Genomic DNA, 19,665 nt, shown 5'->3' with positions numbered 1-19,665 from the left:
TATAAGAGCGTTTCAGTAGTGTTTATAAGAGTGTTTCAGTAGTGTTTATAAGAGCATTTCAGTAGTGTATGTAAGAGCATTTCAGTAGTGTTTATAAGAGTGTTTCAGTAGTGTATATAAGAGTGTTTCAGTAGTGTTTATAAGAGTGTTTCAGTAGTGTTTATAAGAGTGTTTCAGTAGTGTATGTAAGAGCATTTCAGTAGTGTTTATAAGAGTGTTTCAGTAGGGTGTGTGAGAGAAAAACATTTCAGTTGTTTATATGAGAGCATTTCAGTAGTGTATGTAAGAGCATTTCAGTAGTGTTTATAAGAGTGTTTCAGTAGTGTGTATAAAAGAAAAAGATTTCAGTTGTTTATGTGAGAGCATTTCAGTAGTGTATGTAAGAGATAATTCTGAATAATGTCCCTAACGGCCCCTCATACTTTTGTACACTCCCTGTTACATTAACACTGACATTATACGTGTGGGCCCATAGATATTAATGCTCTTAAATGGGGGTCTGTAGCTTAATGCATGTCATACTGGGGGTCACACACACACACACACACACACACACACACACACCAACAAACACAAACACACACACACACACATTCATAGCTTTGATGCAGCAGGCTACTTTTGCTGTGTGGCTTGCTACTGGGAATAGTGTCCCCTGTCGCTTAGCTGCATTTAATCGAGAGTAACTTGTAGCTTAGCTTACTATAATTTCCAAGTAGATTGCCCATCACCGACTATAAGTAATGTAAATGTGGCCCTGATAGCACCAGACTTCATTGATATTCTCATCAAAGACACAGTCCCCCACGTGTGTGCAGGTGGCCATGAAGGTGATTGACAAGAAGAAAGCCCGCCTGGACTCTTACGTGCAAAAGAACATGAAGAGAGAACCTCACATCCATCAAATGATCCGACATCCTCACATCGTCGTCCTGCTGGAGGTTAAAAAAATCTACCTAAACTTATTTTTGATCTTTTACAGTGGAATATGCTCTGCAATCTACTCTCGTTGTCTTTGGGAAATGATATTTCCAGTATGAAGTTATAAATAGAAATGCAATGGAACCTCCAATTTTGTTAGTATACGGCCAATGAAAACCCATACAGACAAAAACTGAAGCAAGTTTTATTGTGAGAAATGTTAATCAAATTAATGTTTTCCGGACACCCAAAAATATAAATACTAAACACATTTTTTAAACAATAACACTAGTTGTACATAGGCCCTGCGATGAGGTGGCGACTTGTCTAGGGTGTACCCTGCCTTCCGCCCGAATGCAGCTGAGATAGGCTCCAGCACCGCCCGCGACCCCGAACGGGACAAGCGGTAGAAAATGGATGGATGGACTAGTTGTACATGCAGAAAACACAAGAAATACATGCTGAAATACATTTGTACTTCAACTTAATTGTTTTCGGGATGTGACCCATTGGAATGAATTTAAATCAATTTAATTGGTGTTCGGCCGCCACAACAGCACAATTTGAACTTATAACATGCCTTTTAAAAAGAAAAACTAACTTTTTGGATAAGAAATATTGTATCAATAACAATGCAATGGAATGTATTGCTATCAACTGCAGTAGTATTATGAATAAAGTAATAATAATGCTGAGCATTTACCTTGGAGAGTGGACTTCAACAGTATCTCTTTACAGCAGCTTCTCCATATTTTCACGAATAAATGTCCACCGTTTAGATATTAGTTTATAAAAAAAAATTTGCCGTTATCGACTCATTCTCTTCAGTTTTGAGCAGACTAGTAGTGACACGCTTGAATTGCTTTGCTAAGTTGGCAATACGCTTGATCATGTTTTTGATTATTTCTTTTTTTAATTCAATAAAATGAATCTACTTCCTTCTCAGCACTGTGAAAGTTACGTTAACAAAGTTATGTCAATCTCTAGCTAAAGCTAGTGAGTATGACCGGATGTTTTGGGCGCATCTTACGTGATTCACTGTGGCATTTTCTACGCCCACTAATGGCCGTACCTCCTATTTTGAGTAAACATTTAACATCAATTCTACATTTATTGAAGTTTCCTGTTGGCAAAGACGGGGATGAATGGAGAGGAAGGTGGGGAGGAGCGAGCCAGGCGGATGCCACCTTCATACTTTGCTATGAGTTATTTCTTGAATTAAAGAGTGTTACTCACCTTCTTTACCCAAATGCTGGCACTCGCATCTTTCTTTGGCCCAATGGTGGATTATTTACCAGTCGAACTCAAAAACACAGATACTGAGTCACCAAAGTGCAGGATTTCTTCTTTGGGTATTTGATTCTGCAGAATGATATGCGTTCAAACTGACTAGTTTGTAAGACGCAAAATACCAGTAGTGATTTACGGGGCAAACTTTGAGAAGATATTTTGGCGAAAGAAAACTTTTAGACTACGTTTACGCTGCAAACCAAAGTGGCCCAATTTTTCGAAATCTGTTTTTTTCCAGCTGACTGTTGAGATGTGATCTTTATCAGATTCTAATATATACGCACACAGGCCCCAATGTGGCCCCAGTGTGGCTCCAATGTGGCCTCGACTTCATTTGCATGCGTAGTTCAATAAAGTGAAAACCGAGGAAGTTGACCAGAGTCCATAAATGAATAAGGAAGTCGCTACTACTACTACTCTGCAAAATAAAAGTCGCTCCACCTTAAATCTTAGGGTTTTTTGTGTGAAAATAAAAATAAAGTAATAAAATGTATGAATGGATATATATAGTGTAATATCTTTCGTTGGTTTATTTTTCTGTCTTGCCTCTGGTGAGGGCGGTCACATTTTTTTCCGCTCCCTCTTCTCCCAGCTTGCTCTCTTTGTTTTTGTCTTGTCTGAACTTTTTTGAAGCCTCTTTCTTTGCGCTGTCCTCGAATCTAAACATCAGACGTGGATATGATCAGTTGGACTCTCGACGCAATTGACAAAATCTTTTCGACGAGGAAAAGAAGTTTGGGGGAGCCTGGCTGCCCTGATGGAACCATTGCTGTGGGGTACGTGAGAGATTCCTGGGATAAATGGAGAATCATGTGCCTCTCAGTCCTTTCCATCGAGGACGTGGAAGACATCTACCTATTTGGAACCGTGATCACGGGGCACCTGCTGATTGGGCTGGGCAATGCTCTGGTGTATCGTCAAATTTGTAAAACAATGGCAGCCACTCAAGGAGCCCAAAGGCTGTTCGTCGCAATGGATGGTTTGGGCAGGGCTGTGGGAACACAGACTGCTGTGATTTCTGAACTGAATCGCAAGATGGATCACATCATGGAGAAGCTTGCTGAAAAGGAAAATTGAATTGAATTTGAGAGCACCCAGCATGGACGAATAGAACAGACAAGTCATTGTTTTGTCTGCTTGCGGAAAATAAACATCCTAATCTACTATTTGACTCCGTCGAATGGCCTTGACGCTGTGGAAACAGGACCAGGCTGTTCTGAAAAACACCCCAAAGGACACCTCAATGATGGACGCTTTTGACCTCCCTCCCTCCTCAACGACACCTGGAGTCGAACTTTTGCAGATCGGCCTCAGTCTAAAAAAACATTACATCACCACACCCAAGACAATTAGGAACACACGCAGATAGATATTGTTGGGTTTCTTCCTTCTTCATTCATCTTCAATGAATACTCCAGTTGTATATATATGAAAGATGATGGTTTATTTTAAGAATGGTTCAGTACAATGCCTCACAGCACCGGGAAACAAAACATCGGTAACTGTGGGAAAAAGAACACAACTCCATCGAACTTTTCTGTGTGTGTGACGTCATTTCCTGGCGCGCAGTGAACCGGAAGAGATCACCTGACGATAGCGCGGATGAACCGGCACTACCGTATACAACCTATTGGAGGCGCATAACAACAACGGCAAGCCTCTCTTCTCATGATACACAGAAACAGCATTAATAACAATGAGATCACATTTACTCAACACCCCCCCTTGATCTCATGACCATGAAACAGTGAAACACATTAGTTTCCAAAAAAGAATAATTTGAATTTGTCAATCTTGGCTCTTGTAGTAGGTTTTGTTAAAATGTCTGCAACCATGTCTTCTGTAAGACAGTAGACTAATGAAATTTTCCCTTCAGTGAGTGCCTCACGAATGAAATGATATTTAACATCAATATGTTTGGACCTCTGTCTATTAACTGGATTTTTGCTCAACAAAAGAGCCCCTTGATTGTCTCCATTAATTGTTGTACAATCATACAAACATTTGTCCATGCCACTCAACAGTTGGGTGGTATAAATACTTTCTCGTGTAGTGGTGGATAAGCCAACATATTCAGCTTCACAAGTTGACAATGCAACTGTTGGTTGTTTCTTTGATTTCCAGGATATAGCTGGACCTTGTTTTGTTAGACCGAAACAATATCCACTAGTGCTGCGTCGGTCTTCCACCGATGATGCCCAGTCCGAATCGCTAAATGCAATCAGGTTGAGGCCTTCCTCACTTTTCTTGAAACTTAGTTCAAAGTCTTGTGTACCCTTGAGATACCTTAGCACACGTTTGGCAGCAACTAGATCCTGTGCTGTTGGCTTTGCCAATGTTTGTGATAACCTACCAACAATCCAGCTGATATCTGGTCTGGTGCAGGTCATGGCATAGATCAAACTACCAATGATTTCACGGTATTCTTTGGGGTTTACCACTTCGGTAGTGTCACACTCATTTTCATTTGTAGTGCTCAGTTCTACTTTCTGTTCAGAAGGAGTGCTTCTAGGTTTGCATTCTGACATGCCAAATCTTTCAAGCATCTTTTGTATGTACATCTTTTGATCCATTTTGATTTCATTCTGTTTCTGTTCAAAATGAATACCCAGGAAATAAGATATCTTACCTAGGTCTTTCATGTTGAATTTGGCTTTCATTGTGTCTTTGATTTGCTCAAGTGCTTCTTTGCTACTTGCAGCAATGATCAGGTCGTCCACCCAGATGATAACAATGACTGTTTCATTTTCTGTTTGTTTTCGGTAGACACAATGATCAGATAGGTTTCTTTTGAAATTGTTTTGCTCTAAATGGTCATTTAGAAGTTTGTACCAATTTCTTCCTGATTGTTTTAGGCCATAGATTGATTTCTTCAACCTAAATACTAGATTTTCACCTGTGTCCGATGTTTTCTGAAAACCTTCTGGTTGTTCTAGGTATATCTCTTCATCAATGGGGGCATGTAAATATGCCGTTTTCACATCCATCTGGTGGATGGTGAGGTCATTTTGGACAGCTATTTGCATCAATGCACGCACAGAAGTAATGTCTGCGGTTGGTGCAAATGTTTCTTGATAATCTATACCTTCAGTTTGACTGTATCCTTTGGCAACATGTCTAGCTTTGAAAAGCTGTCCTTTCTCTGTGTTTTCTTTGAGAGCATAACCCCACTTTCCGCCTACTGTATTTTTCCCTTTTGGTAATGTTGTTAGTTCAAATGTGTCATTTTCTTTGAGAGATGCCAACTCGTCTTTCATGGCTTTTTCCCAGCTGGCTGCCTCTGATGACATCAGGGTGTCTTTATACGTCTGTGGGACTCCACACACTGCCCTGCAACAGTGATCAATAACGTCATGGCTTTCATTGATATCATCAATGTTTGTTACATATTCCTCTAAGTATTTTGGAGGAACAATTCTCTCTCTCTTTGGGTAACGACCTCTTTGTTCTGTTCTAGTCTCTATGTTAGTTGTGGCATCATCTAACACCACATGTTCCTCTACTTCCAGAGTTTGTGTTTGGTTATCAACATCATTTTGAGCTACAGTTTGATTTTTGATGCTCACTGATTTTTCTGACACAGTGTCAGGTAGTTTGGTTTCATTGCTTTCACAATCTGGGATTTCCAAGTCATACGCATTTGTTTGTGTCTCTTTTTCTGCAGTGTTCTTTTTGGTGAATTTTACCAGTCTGTGTTTTGACACCTTTCTTGACTATGGATCATAGACCAAGTATGCTGGACTATTTTTACTATAGCCCACAAATTCTCCTTTCTCACACCTTGGTTCAAGTTTCTTGTGACTGTGAGTGTATGCGTAACACTCCGAACCAAATACCCACATTTTTGAAATGTTGGGCTTCTTTCCAGTTAGCATGAAATATGGTGTGTTCTTTGTTCTGTCATTGTAACATCTGTTCCGAATGTGGGCGGCACTTTGAACAGCATAAGGCCAAAATGTTTTTGGTAACTCTTTTTCTAGTAGCATACACCTTGCCATTTCAAACAGTGTTCGCCACTGTCTTTCAGCTGTACCGTTTTGATGAGGAGAATAAGGTGATGAGGTTTCATGTCTGATACCTTTCTCTCTCAAAAGTGTTTGAAAAACGTTTCCAGTGAACTCAGTTCCATTATCTGAGCGCATACATTTTACGTTGCCATATGGGGAAACGTCTGCAATGAACTTCTATGTCGCAAGGGTAGTTTCACTCTTATTTTTCAAGAAGTAAACAAATACTGCCCCTGAATAATCATCAGTAAATGAGACTGAATATTTATGCCCATCTAATCCAATGGGGTCAATGGGACCGGCCAGGTCAGTGTGCACCAGCTCTAGGAATGCACTAGCTTTGACATCAGGTAATTTGTTCCTAGTGTTAGTGAATTTTCCTTGTGTACAAATGTCACATTCTATTTTTGCATCTCCTGTAACTGTCATGCCTGTCACAACATTTTGAAGCTTCAACACATCATTCACATTGCAGTGCCCCAAGATCTCGTGCCATGTTTTCACATCACAACATAGGTTCACTTTGTCTTTTGACATCATGTCATGCACAGAATCATCATACAGTTTTTGATGGTTTACCGTTTTGAGGTAGTACAGTCTCTCGTGTACTTCTATCTTGAAGGTGTTTCCTTCTTTCGTGATGAGCCGGTTTCGTCCTTCTCCGAAGATCACTTGAGCTCCATTAGTCGTGGCTGCTTTCACTGACATGAAGTCTTGTGGGTAGGTTGGTATGAACAAGGCGTTCTTCAGTGTGACGGGGACGCTTCTCCCCTCTGTGTTGCGTTGAAGAACCACTGCATCGCCTCTCTTCAGCGCCACGTTGTTCTTCCTTGTTCCATCGGCCAACTCCATGTAGTGTTTGTTTGGGTTAAAAGTCTCATCAAATCGTGTGAATTTGCTCTTCTCAGTGATTATGTGTGACGTCGCCCCACAGTCCACCATCAGTCCATTTTGTTTGATGCCGTCTGGAAGCACCAAATGACTGGCTTGGAACACAAAGGAGGTGCCAATTTCCTTTGAATCTTCTTCTTTCTCCATAGTTTGTTTAGCAGAGTCAGGCTTGGTTTTTCTTCTGCACGTCGCGTCTGTATGTGTTGTGCTTCGGTGGTAGTTGCACCACTTTGGTGTTGTTTTGTGGGGACAATTTTTCGCAAAATGTCCACGATTCCCACATCCATAACAGGTCGCTGACGCTATGTCCACTTTCATTACATTGTCTGATTTTGGTTTGTGTTCAAATTTCTCTGTCTCTTCGTAGTTTCGTAGTTTGCTCTTGAACTCCACAAAAGTCACTTCATCGTTGCTCTGTGTCATGTGAATGACGAATGGTTTGTATGGTTCCGGTAGGCAGGGCCGGCCCGTGGCATAGGCCGTATAGGCAAATGCTAAGGGCGCCGTCCATCAGGGGGCGCCACGCCAGTGCCACAAATGTTGGAGGAAAAAAAAAAAAAAAAGTTGGTACTATTATTTCTAAATACATAAAATAATCCCACGTTAATTAAAATGCAAAGTAAAGCCTATTTAATAGAAATATTATTTGTTACAACATTACGCCCCCCCCCCCTCCCCCGGCACGGTGCGCCCCCTCCCTTCCCGTATCATGACTCTTTTTGGACGTCACCACATAAAAAAAATCAACACAAGATATCAAAACGGCCAAAACTGTCAGGTGCCCAGGGGAGAAAAGAAGGGGAGAAACGAGAAAAAGACAGAGGTAGCAGGTAGGTAACGTTAGCCTACATGAAATTATTTGTCTGTTAGAGAATGTGATAGTAACCTGGCTTTTTAGCATTAAGCTAATGTTACATGATTCGGCAATTGCTAATCAATAAATAGCTAGTTCTGTTTTAACGTCGGGTTAATATTGTGGAGGGGGCTAAATTGTCATGGAAAATAATAATGTAACGTTAGGTAATTACAGTACTCCCTGGTGTACAGTAATTTGTAAGTCATTCTAGTTAATGCAATATTAAAAAGCACAAATAGAGAACTCTGTAGGATCCCCTTTTTTTGTAATATAGATGTTAAAGTCATACTGGTTTGATATCTTGTTTTGTGCAGTGCCTTATTTATATTGTATTTTTAATTTATTTTATGCAACTTGTTGACACGTTTTATTTTGTGTTTATCTATGTAAAAAATATTGTATTTCATATATTCATTTTTTATTTTTTGAATTCATTTATTTATCCATATTTTTTTTTATCTTGTTAACTATTCTGATTGTTAATTTGCTTTCTTTAAGTAAAAAAAAAGGTCAAAGACAAAGCTATTCGGTTTCTTGTGAGTACATACACTTCACGGCCGATGTGGGGGGGCGCCACCTAAAATCTTGCTTAGGGCGCCAGATTGGTTAGGGCCGGGCCTGCCGGTAGGCCCCGCAGAACCATAGCAATGCTCAACTCATCGCATATTACTTGCTTTGTATTTCTTAAAGCAGTCACTATCTTTTCAGCTCTAATGATGTAGTCTGTAATAGTTTCTTCTGAGTCTTTCTTCAGAGAACACAATTCGTTGTACAGGGAAATAATTCTTGGCTTACCATCACTGGCACAATGGCGCCGTAAAATTTGTAGTGCTTTGCGACCATCGTCAGCAGCGTCTCTCATCACCAACGACAGACTTTTGTCGTCTAGGAATTGGATTAGCTCTGCAAAGCATTCTGCATTCTTCTCTGGGTCCACCTCACCAGAGGAAAGTGTTGTGTCCTTTAAACGTTCAAGTCTCATGTGACCAAGAAATGTTACTTCCCAAAGTTCGTAGTTGTCCTCGTCTCCATCGAAGATCAGGCGCTGCCATCTTCCTCCCGTTGCGCGTCTGGGCCCATAACCTGTTGGGTTTCTTCCTTCTTCATTCATCTTCAATGAATACTCCAGTTGTATATATATGAAAGATGATGGTTTATTTTAAGAATGGTTCAGTACAATGCCTCACAGCACCGGGAAACAAAACATCGGTAACTGTGGGAAAAAGAACACAACTCCATCGAACTTTTCTGTGTGTGTGACGTCATTTCCTGCCGCGCAGTGAACCGGAAGAGATCACCTGACGATAGCGCGGATGAACCGGCACTACCGTATACAACCTATTGGAGGCGCATAACAACAACGGCAAGCCTCTCTTCTCATGATACACAGAAACAGCATTAATAACAATGAGATTACATTTACTCAACAGATATATATATATATATATACATATACACATATTAATATATATATTGCCCGTATGTGGGCTCTGTACCGAGGATGTCGTTGTGGCTTGTACAGCCCTTTGAGACACTTGTGATTTAGGGCTATATAAATAAACATTGATTGATTGATTGATTGATTGATATATATATATATATACGTATATACTGTATGTGTGTATGTATATATATTGTATATATATATACATATACATACACACATATACATTATATTTATATATATACACATTTACACACATATATTATACATATTATATATATATATATATATATATATATATATATATATATATATATATATATATATATATATATATATATATATATATATATATATATATATATATATATATATATAATATATATATATATATATATATATATATATATATATGTATATATAATTTTTTTTTTATACATATTATTTGCACACTATTGACCAGTGATGCACTGACAATTCGGCTGCTGAAAAAAGACTTTGCTTACCCAAACCGGATGTTGAAACGGGGCCTTAGTATGTTATAAGTCACATTTTACTATGTCATACAGGTGAAAAAAAAGTTAACCCCCTGTTGACAGTAACACTAATCTGGTTCACCTGTGGCCTAAGCTTCGCTCCTGAAGGTCATCCCATTAATGTGTGTGTGTGTGTGTGTGTGTGTGTGTGTGTGTGTGTGTGTGTGTGTGTGTGTGTGTGTGTGTGTGTGTGTGTGTGTGTGTGTGTGTGTGTGTGTGTGTGTGTGTGTGTTAGACTCTGGAGACTGAGAACAGCTTCTACATGGTGATGGAGCTTTGCGCCGGGGGGGACCTGATGGACCACATCTGCGAGAGGAAGAGGCTGCAGGAAAAAGAGGTGCGCCGCTACGCCCGGCAAATTCTCTCAGCGGTGGATCACCTGCACAAGCACGGCATCGTGCACAGGTAAGAGCATGCACACACACACACGTATGGAACATATGTACGCCGACCTCTTGATGCTTCCTTGTGGTTTCCTCCTTTGTGGTTTTTGGTGCTTCTGCGCAAAACATTAGCACTCAAATAAATTAGGTCATAAAGTTTAAATTAAATGCGCTATATTGGACGTGATGCAGGAAGCAGAGGCTTAGAAATAGAACTAAGTGGTCAGTAATGTGTGTGTGCTGCACACTTCAGTTCAACTGGGAACATGAAACTCATGCTCCACTAGCAACACTCATAAAGGATTTCAATTTTAGATCTGGATCAAAAAGTCTGCCTTTTTACTTTTGATTGACACTATCAGAGTTTTTCAGTCAACAATTTGTTTACTACTGTGATTGGGGCTTTCAGAGCTGTTTCTAATCATTTGGCCAATTGTGCCCACTCAGAGGGTCATAATATAAGGAACCCCCCTTTCTATGGTGCAGTGCAATTGGACAAGGACAATAATCATACTTGCCAACCTTGAGACCTCCGATATCGGGAGGTGAGGGGTGGGAGGCGTGGTCGGGGGTGGGGGGCGTGGTTAAGGGCGTGGTTTACAGCTAGAATTCACCAACTCAAGTATTTCATATATATATATATATATATATATATATATATATATATATATATATATATATATATATATATATATATATATATATATATATATATATATATATATATATATATATATATATGTATGAAATACTTGACTTTCAGTGAATTCTAGCTATATATATATATATATATATATATATATATATATATATATATATATATATATATATATATATATATATATATATATATATATATATATATATATATATATATATATATATATATATATATTTATTTATTTTATTATACATATAAATAAAATAAATACTTGAATTTCAGTGTCTCGGAGGCTATGCAGTAGATGGCAGCATTGGCCTGTTTAACTTCTCCGTTCATGAATGAGTATATCATTTCGGCCACCGTGTTCAATGGAGAAATCTGTTCTACAAAATGCACAGGCAACATACATACCCCTTCCCCTTTGAACTGTCCTGGATTAACTGAAATTCTTGTTTCCATTCGTTTTGGAACTTGCAAGCGTATTTCTTCATCTTGCTCGTCGACGGCGTCGCCATGTCTGTAACTTCATCGTTCTTCTGCTTCGTCTCCTTGTTGTGTGCGCAGTTGTGCACTCTACTCTCTAAAAGCCGTAGATGTTATGACGTCATTGGGCAGGCAAGCTGTTTATATTGTGGGAAAGCGGATGTGAGAACAGGCTGTCCCCACTCAGGTCGCATTGAGCTGGAGGGGGCGTGGCCTCCCAGCTCCGGCTGAATACCGGGAGTTTGTCGGGAGAAAATTTCTGTCGGGAGGTTATCGGGAGAGGCGCTGAATACCGGGAGTCTCCCGCTAAAAACGGGAGGGTTGGCAAGTATGACAATAATAAACCTTACTGCAACAACACTTGTCAGTTTACAGTACTGTGCAAAGTTGTGTGTAATATGCACGCACACATGCAATGTGTAATAAATGTTACATTATTTGTAATTTCCCCATTTTTTATTTTGTTAATTCTATGTATTTACTATATGTATTTTCTGTTGCGTTGCGGTCACATTGCTGCAATGGTCGTGTTCTCATTTAGTCCGGAAGACAATCAGAAAGCGGCAAAAGCGGCCTTCAGGTAGTAATTAACGTTTATTCCAAAAATTAAAGCAAAAATTTACAAAATATTTATGTGTCGAGGACACGAGAAGCTAGGAAAAAGCTTAAAGTGGAACTTACCTTAGGAGTAGCTATCAACAGTCCCGGCGTCAGAGAAACCTGTGCATGCCCTGGGCTGGAGGCTGTTTATTTTATTTATTTATTTATTTCACATCGTAGCAGGTAAAAATAAGATGATCAGTAATCAAAACTAAGGCACGTGGACTAAGACGATAAAACAAGTAACTGACACGTTAGTAAAAGTATAAATACAAGACAAAGAAGTTGACAGAAACAAAATCCAATCATATTTAATTTCGGCTTGTCAATGTGTGGGACAAATTTGGAATATCCAATGTTGATGTGATAAAACCTACTTCTTGTTTAGAAAACTACATAAAATATTAACTGCTCTTTGTTCATGCACATAGTACATGTTAATCAAGTGTTTGGATGTATTCATTCAAGACAGTTACATATATGACAATGACGTACATATACTGTACTGTTTGTGTGTCAAAGTTCCCTTTATAAAGCTGAAATCAACCCCAAACGACATCTTAGTGATTCAAAATATTAGTTTGATATTGACACAGGTCATCTGTACATCTCTTAAAGGCCTACTGAAACCCACTACTACCGACCACGCAGTCTGATAGTTTATATATCAATGATGAAATCTTAACATTGCAACACATGCCAATACGGCCGGGTTAGATTAGTAAAGTGCAATTTTAAATTTCCCGCGAAATATCCTGCTGAAAACGTCTCGGTATGATGACGTTTGCGGGTGACGTCACGGATTGTAGAGGACATTTTGGGACAGCATTGTGGCCAGCTATTAAGTCGTCTGTTTTCATCGCAAAATTCCACAGTATTTTGGACATCTGTGTTGGTGAATCTTTTGCAATTTGTTTAATGAACAATGGAGATAACAAAGAAGAAAGCTGTAGGTGGGAAGCAGTGTATTAGCGGCCGGCTGCAGCAACACAAACACGTAGCCGGTGTTTCATTGTTTACATTCCCGAAGGATGACATTCAAGCTTTACCATTGGCCTGTGGAGAACTGGGACAACAGAGACTCTTACCAGGAGGACTTTGAGTTGGATACGCGGTACCCTGAGTACGCAACTGCGGCTTCCAAACATTTGATCGCTTGCCCGTACGTGCATGCCGCTATGTGCATGTCACGTACGTAACTTTGGGGACTTTGGGGAAATATGAGTGTGTTGTGCGGGTGTTTGATTTGTATTGGTGGGTTATATGGACGGGAGGGGGGAGGTGTTTGTTATGCGGGATTAATTTGTGGCATATTAAATATAAGCCTGGTTGTGTTGTGCCTAATAGAGTATATATACGTCTTGTGTTTATTTACAGTTTCAGTCATTCCCAGCTGAATATCTCACAGCATCTTCCCTATCTGAATCGCTTCCACTGCCCTCTAGTCCTTCACGCTCACGTTCCTCATCCACGAATCTTTCATCCTCGCTCAAATTAATGGGGAAATCGTCACTTTCTCCGTCCGAATCGCTCTCGCTGCTGGTGGCCATGATTGTAAACAATGTGCAGATGTGAGGAGCTCCACAACCTGTGACGTCACGCTACTTCCGGTACAGGCAAGGCTTTTTTATCAGCGACCAAAAGTTGCAAACTTTATCGTCAATGTTCTCTACTAAATCCTTTCAGCAAAAATACGGCAATATCACGAAATGATCAAGTATGACACATTGAATGGACCTGCTATCCCCGTTTAAATAAGAAAATCACATTTCAGTAGGCTTTTAAGGGTATTATATTAATGTATGCACAAATGAGATGTGTCAATATCAGAACGTTACTTTGCATCACTTTTTTGGCAACCGATTGATTTAATAAACACATCCATCCATCCATCCATCCATCTATTTATTACCGCTTGTCCCTTGTGGGGTCGCGGTTGTGCTGCAGCCTATCTCAGCTCCAAACACTTTATTAACATGTATTGTGTGCTTGAACAAATTACAGTTAATATTGTATGTAGCTTTTAAACAAGAAAGATGTTTTAGCACAGCATTTGATTTACAACATTCCTTTACAATTAATACCATAGATATGGCCAACTCTTAAATTATTTGGACACGATAAAGGTCAAAATAATTTATTAAACCGCGGCGGGAATCCATTTTTGACAGTTTTTTTCTGCAGCCAGGTCGGACTATCAACATAGAACTTATTTGTACAGGAATCAGAGGATGACTAAACAGTTGAACATTGATCCAGCAACTAAGGCTGGGAGACAACAGAATATAAAGAGGCGTGATTGAAGGTGAAGGAAACTAATTACTAAACAGAAACAGGAGTGTCTAATCAGTGTCCAAGGCAACAAGAAAAGTAAACAAAGGGAAAACATGCTGGAACGGAACTAGACAAACCAAAGTAGAACCACAAAAAACATAATATGAGACATGACTTCTCAGGTCATGACATTTTCAAAAAAAGTTGGTTTTCTCTACGCTATCTACATATGTGCCTCTTAAGACTTCATTGTAGGCTTTGCAAGGTCATGTAACGTCTTAACTACACATTGATACCAATCCAGCTTTTTGTTATCTTTTTTCCCAAATAAGAATCGATAAGTGAATCGATAAAGAACCGAATCCTCAAGCAGAATCGAAAATGGAATCGGAACTAGAAAAATCTTATCAATTCCCATCCCTACACACACTCGTACTGTGTAAGAACGTGCGCACACAGAGGAGTTGACAGGATATTAACAGGCCGCAGAGCTGCAAAATGTGGATGCAGTGTGGGAGTAGAAGGTGTGACTTTGGAAGTATTTGAGTACATCTCGCACGCACACACACACACAAACACACACCCACACACACACGCACAGCACTGCAGTGGGCTTTACTTGGCTCCTCAGAAGGCGGGAATGTTATTACCAGGCAATGACCTCATCACGCAGTACCGGCACCATGATTCACACATCATCACAACATCATAGACTTCCTCCCTAATGAAGTCCCTCAACGATGGCGCTGTAGTGGCCAACAGCACCTTCCTCTCCCATGCACATATATATATATATATATATATATATATATATATATATATATATATATATATATATATATATATATACATATATATATATATATATATATATATATATATATATATACATATATATATATATATATATATATATATATATATATATATATATATATATATATATATATATATATATATATATATATATATATATATATATATATATATATATATATAATATATATATATATATAAACTGTCGCAATCAAAAGTTTAAGAACATAATGTCATGGCTGTCTTGAGTTTCCAATACCTTCTACAACTCTTATTTTTTTGTGATAGAGTGATTGGAGCACATACATGTTGGTCACAGTTTGGTTCTTTTATGAATTTATTATGGGTCTACTGAAAATGTGACCAAATCTGCTGGGTCAAAAGTATACATACAGCAATGTTAATATTTGGTTACATGTCCCTTGGCAAGTTTCACTGCAATAAGGCGCTTTTGGTAGCCATCCACAAGCTTCTGGCAAGCTTCTGGTTGAATTTTTGACCACTCCTCTTGAAAAAATTGGTGCAGTTCAGCTAAATGTGTTGCTTTTCTGACATGGACTTGTTTCTTCAGCATTGTCCACACGTTTAAGTCAGGACTTTGGAAAATGTGATTGGGTGTTCCAACAGGACAATGACCCCAAACACACGTCAAAAGTGGTAAAGGAATGGCTAAATCAGGCTAGAATTAAGGTTTTAGAATGGCCTTCCCAAAGTCCTGACTTAATAAACGTGTGGACAATGCTGAAGAAACAAGTCCATGTCAGAAAACCAACCAATTTAGCTGAATTGCACCAATTTTGTCAAGAGGAGTGGTCAAAAATTCAACCAGAAGCTTGCCAGAAGCTTGTGGATGGCTACCAAAAGCGTCTTATTGCAGTCAAACTTGCCAAGGGACATGTAACCAAATATTAACATTGCTGATTTGGTCACATTTTCAGTAGACCCATAATAAATTCATAAAATAACCAAACTTCATGAATGTTTCTTGTGACCAACAAGTATGTGCTCCAATCAATTTGTCACAAAAAAATAAGAGTTGTAGAAATTATTGGAAACTCAAGACAGCCATGACATTATGTTCCTTACAAGTCTATGTAAACTTTTGATTGCGACTGTATATACATATACAGTCGTGGTCAAAATTTACATAAATTTGTTGGTTTTCTGACATGGACTTGTTTCTTCAGCATTGTCCACACGTTTAAGTCAGGATTTTGGGAAGGCCATTCTAAAACCTTAATTCTAGCCTGATTTAGCCATTCCTTTACCACTTTTCACGTGTGTTTGGGGTCATTGTCCTGTTGGAACACCCAACTGCGCCCAAGACCCAACCTCCGGGTTGATGATTTTAGGTTGTCCTGAAGAATTTGGAGGTAATAGTTCCATTGGCAGCAAAACAGGCCCAGAGCATAATACTACCACCACCATGCTCGGCAGGAGGCTTAGTGTTCCTGGGATTAAAGGCCTCATCTTTTCTCCTCTAAACATATTGCTGGGTATTGTGACCAAACAGTTCAATTTTTGTTTCATCTGACCACAGAACTTTCCTCCAGAAAGTCTTATCTTTGTCCATGTGATGTTCGAGTTCTGTCGAGTTTGTTTTGAAGGGCGCAGAGCACATCGTTCTAACTATCGTCACACTGGCTTATGATGTGATCACTGCCCGTGCAATGCACGCCACCTTCTGGCGCTCAAAACGAACACTGTGATGAATATTTTTCCATTTACGATAACGCTATAAAAAAATGACATTCATCACAGGTGTTAACGCGTTAACATTGACAGCCCTAATATATATATATATATATATATATATATATATATATATATATATATATATATATATATATATATATATATATATATATATATATATATATATATATATATATATATATATATATATATGTATATATATAAATCAGTGTGTGTAGTGTCGTGTAGTGTTAATTACAATTTTGAATTTGGATTCATCCTGATTAATCACAAGTTATTACTCACTTGCATTATTTAAAATAACTTTAAAAAACATTTCAACATTTTGACACAGAATGTCATACAGAACAAAGTTTTCATTTTACTTGAATAAATGTCATTTATTCGTACTTCCCAGTGCAAAATGTATCATTCAAATTAAGAATTCATTATAAAACCTAAAGAAAATGTTGCAAAGAATGCAAGTTATATCTTGTTGTTATTGTCAATGGTGCTGTGGGTGAATGTGTTTGTGCGTTTTAATTTTATCTTTCTTTTTTAATTTTTAAACTGGTGTAAAGCACTCTGGGCCTGATTTACAAAGTGTACTAAAACAGGTACACACTTGATAGAACACACAAAGCTGATCTACTAAACGTGTGCACGGACGATTGTGTCTCTTAAGTGAGCAAAATAAGGAGCATAATTCATTCAGCGTGTCTGACTTCATGAATTTGCACAATATTATCAGAATACCCACAGTACTGGGAGGATGAGATGCAAATATAATTACTTAGCACACACAGTGTGATTTATCAATATTGTACAGCGAGCGCAGTTTTACTTTTTTATTTAGTATATCAAGTGCAAACTTGCTGCTGAGCAGAAATGGTTGTGAGAAAGGAGTCGATCGCACTGAAGCTCCGTGCTACATAAGCTTGTCAACATACATGGACTGTCAAAAATAAAAATATCAGACATATCGTCTATTTAGCAATAAAGTTGTATAACTTTATAGCTGCTGGGTGACTTAAGGAGCTAATATGACGTTCGCTTTTTCATACAAATGAAATCATTTGTTGCAACATGCATTTTCTTGCACCCGGAACATTCCAACAGACGCTCGCAGTTAGTGCCAGCATTTCCCGTGAGCGCACTTTCAGCGCGGTAAAAAAGTGGGTTCCATTGTAAATACACTGCAAGTGGTTCATAATGGTCTGCTGCATGATTCAAAACCTAAGAAAAGGTCACAGGTAAGAGCCCGGTAACATGAATGTGCAGTAAATGGGTATCTCCATGGTTAAAGCCATGCAGTACACTCAAAAACCTCATTTATATAGGGTGGTCTGCGCCAATGAATTGCACACGCAGTCTAAGTAGATCACACGCAACACGCCCACTAATAGTACACGTAATTGTATTGTTTGCACACACTGTTTAGCGCATGGTATTTGGATCTTAGTAGATTAGGCCCTTTGTGTTGCAACTTTCCTGTGTATGAAAAGTGCTATATAAATAAAGTTTTGATTTATTTAACGATTGTCGTGTGGCCTCTAGTTGCTAGGCAGAATTCATGGGGCATAATTAACTCGCGAAAAGAAAAGCTACTTTACTTTGATATTCCTACTGCATCGCATAGCAGGCAAACCTGGCAGGAACCCACTTCAAATGTCAAATATTGTGGTGTAACGTTCTTTTTGTCTTGTCTGGTAGAGATTTGAAGATTGAGAACTTCCTGCTCGACGACCGTAACAACATCAAGATAGTCGGTACGTCCTGTAAGCAGACCGCGTTTGTGTTCAAGCAGATTAAAACGTGTTCACGTAAGTCGCTTTGCCACGCAGACTTTGGCCTGAGCAACACCCTGAAGGCGGAGTCTTTACCTCCTGAGCTGCTCACCACGCAGTGCGGAAGCCCCGCCTATGCCGCCCCTGAGCTGCTCGCCCACAGGAAGTACGGACCCAAGGTGGACGTTTGGTCCATGTGCGTGAAATAGTTACATTAAACTCAACATTATTTAAATTGTGGATACAACTCATGTATTGGATCTCATCAAATTGTGAACCTAATAAAGTTGTCGGAATGTGTGTGCTTGTGTGTTCATGTGTGCGCATGTGTGTGTGTGTGTGTGTGTGTGTGTGTTGACAGAGGCGTGAGTATGTTCGCCATGTTGACAGGGACGCTGCCCTTCACCGTGGAGCCATTCAACATCAAACATCTGCACCAGAAGATGATCAACGGCGACATCGGCAGCATCCCCAGCGACGTCAGCAAAGGTCAATCGCAGTAACACGATGTATCACTCTGATGCCTTTTTAGTGACACCAACTCCGTGTTTAACTTTCTCTACCCCAATGTGTTGATTTTTTTGTTGTGTCGCATTCCTGGATCGATAATGGACACAACATTAAGCACCTGTTCACTTCATTTTTCACAGGAGAGAGTCAAAACATTAGAAAAAGCCTTCCTTGAATGCGAGCAATGCATTCCCGATGGCAATTTTTTTTAAATTGACACTACTCTTTGCCATAAAATGTTTTGTTGCAGATCTGGATAAAGGTGCATGTATTGTTATGACAATTGACTGTTGAAGTCCACTTGCATTGGGGCCAAGTTAGGTTGTGACCAGTGATGGGCAGCAACCAACGGTTCCTGTAGCTTAGCTTTGTTTGAGGACCATCAAAGCTACAAAGAGAAAAAAATGACTGCAAATCTAGGCCAAAAATAATACCCAGCAAATGCAATGACCTGGATGAATAAGAACATCCATACATTACAGAAACATTACAGACTGGCCAATCAGAG

The 19,665-nt window shown here is 39.1% G+C and overlaps 1 protein-coding gene across 2 annotated transcripts in view; it reads left to right on the top strand.

Annotated features, from left to right (window-relative positions):
- LOC133647850 (hormonally up-regulated neu tumor-associated kinase homolog) overlaps nucleotides 1-19,665 on the top strand; it is a 70,700-nt gene that overhangs the window by 40,032 nt on the left and 11,003 nt on the right. For both annotated transcript variants that reach the window (XM_062043568.1, XM_062043569.1), the window contains 5 exons: nucleotides 819-941; nucleotides 10,181-10,350; nucleotides 18,574-18,629; nucleotides 18,705-18,843; nucleotides 19,009-19,136. In XM_062043568.1, the coding sequence (XP_061899552.1) occupies nucleotides 819-941; nucleotides 10,181-10,350; nucleotides 18,574-18,629; nucleotides 18,705-18,843; nucleotides 19,009-19,136 (616 nt within the window). The remainder of the gene's footprint in view (nucleotides 1-818; nucleotides 942-10,180; nucleotides 10,351-18,573; nucleotides 18,630-18,704; nucleotides 18,844-19,008; nucleotides 19,137-19,665) is intronic.

The sequence above is a fragment of the Entelurus aequoreus genome, linkage group LG04 (genome assembly GCF_033978785.1).
Source record: "Entelurus aequoreus isolate RoL-2023_Sb linkage group LG04, RoL_Eaeq_v1.1, whole genome shotgun sequence".
In the NCBI taxonomy this organism is placed as follows: domain Eukaryota; kingdom Metazoa; phylum Chordata; class Actinopteri; order Syngnathiformes; family Syngnathidae; genus Entelurus; species Entelurus aequoreus.
Note: the sequence above shows the minus strand (reverse complement) of the source record. Positions and strands in the feature narration are given on the sequence as shown.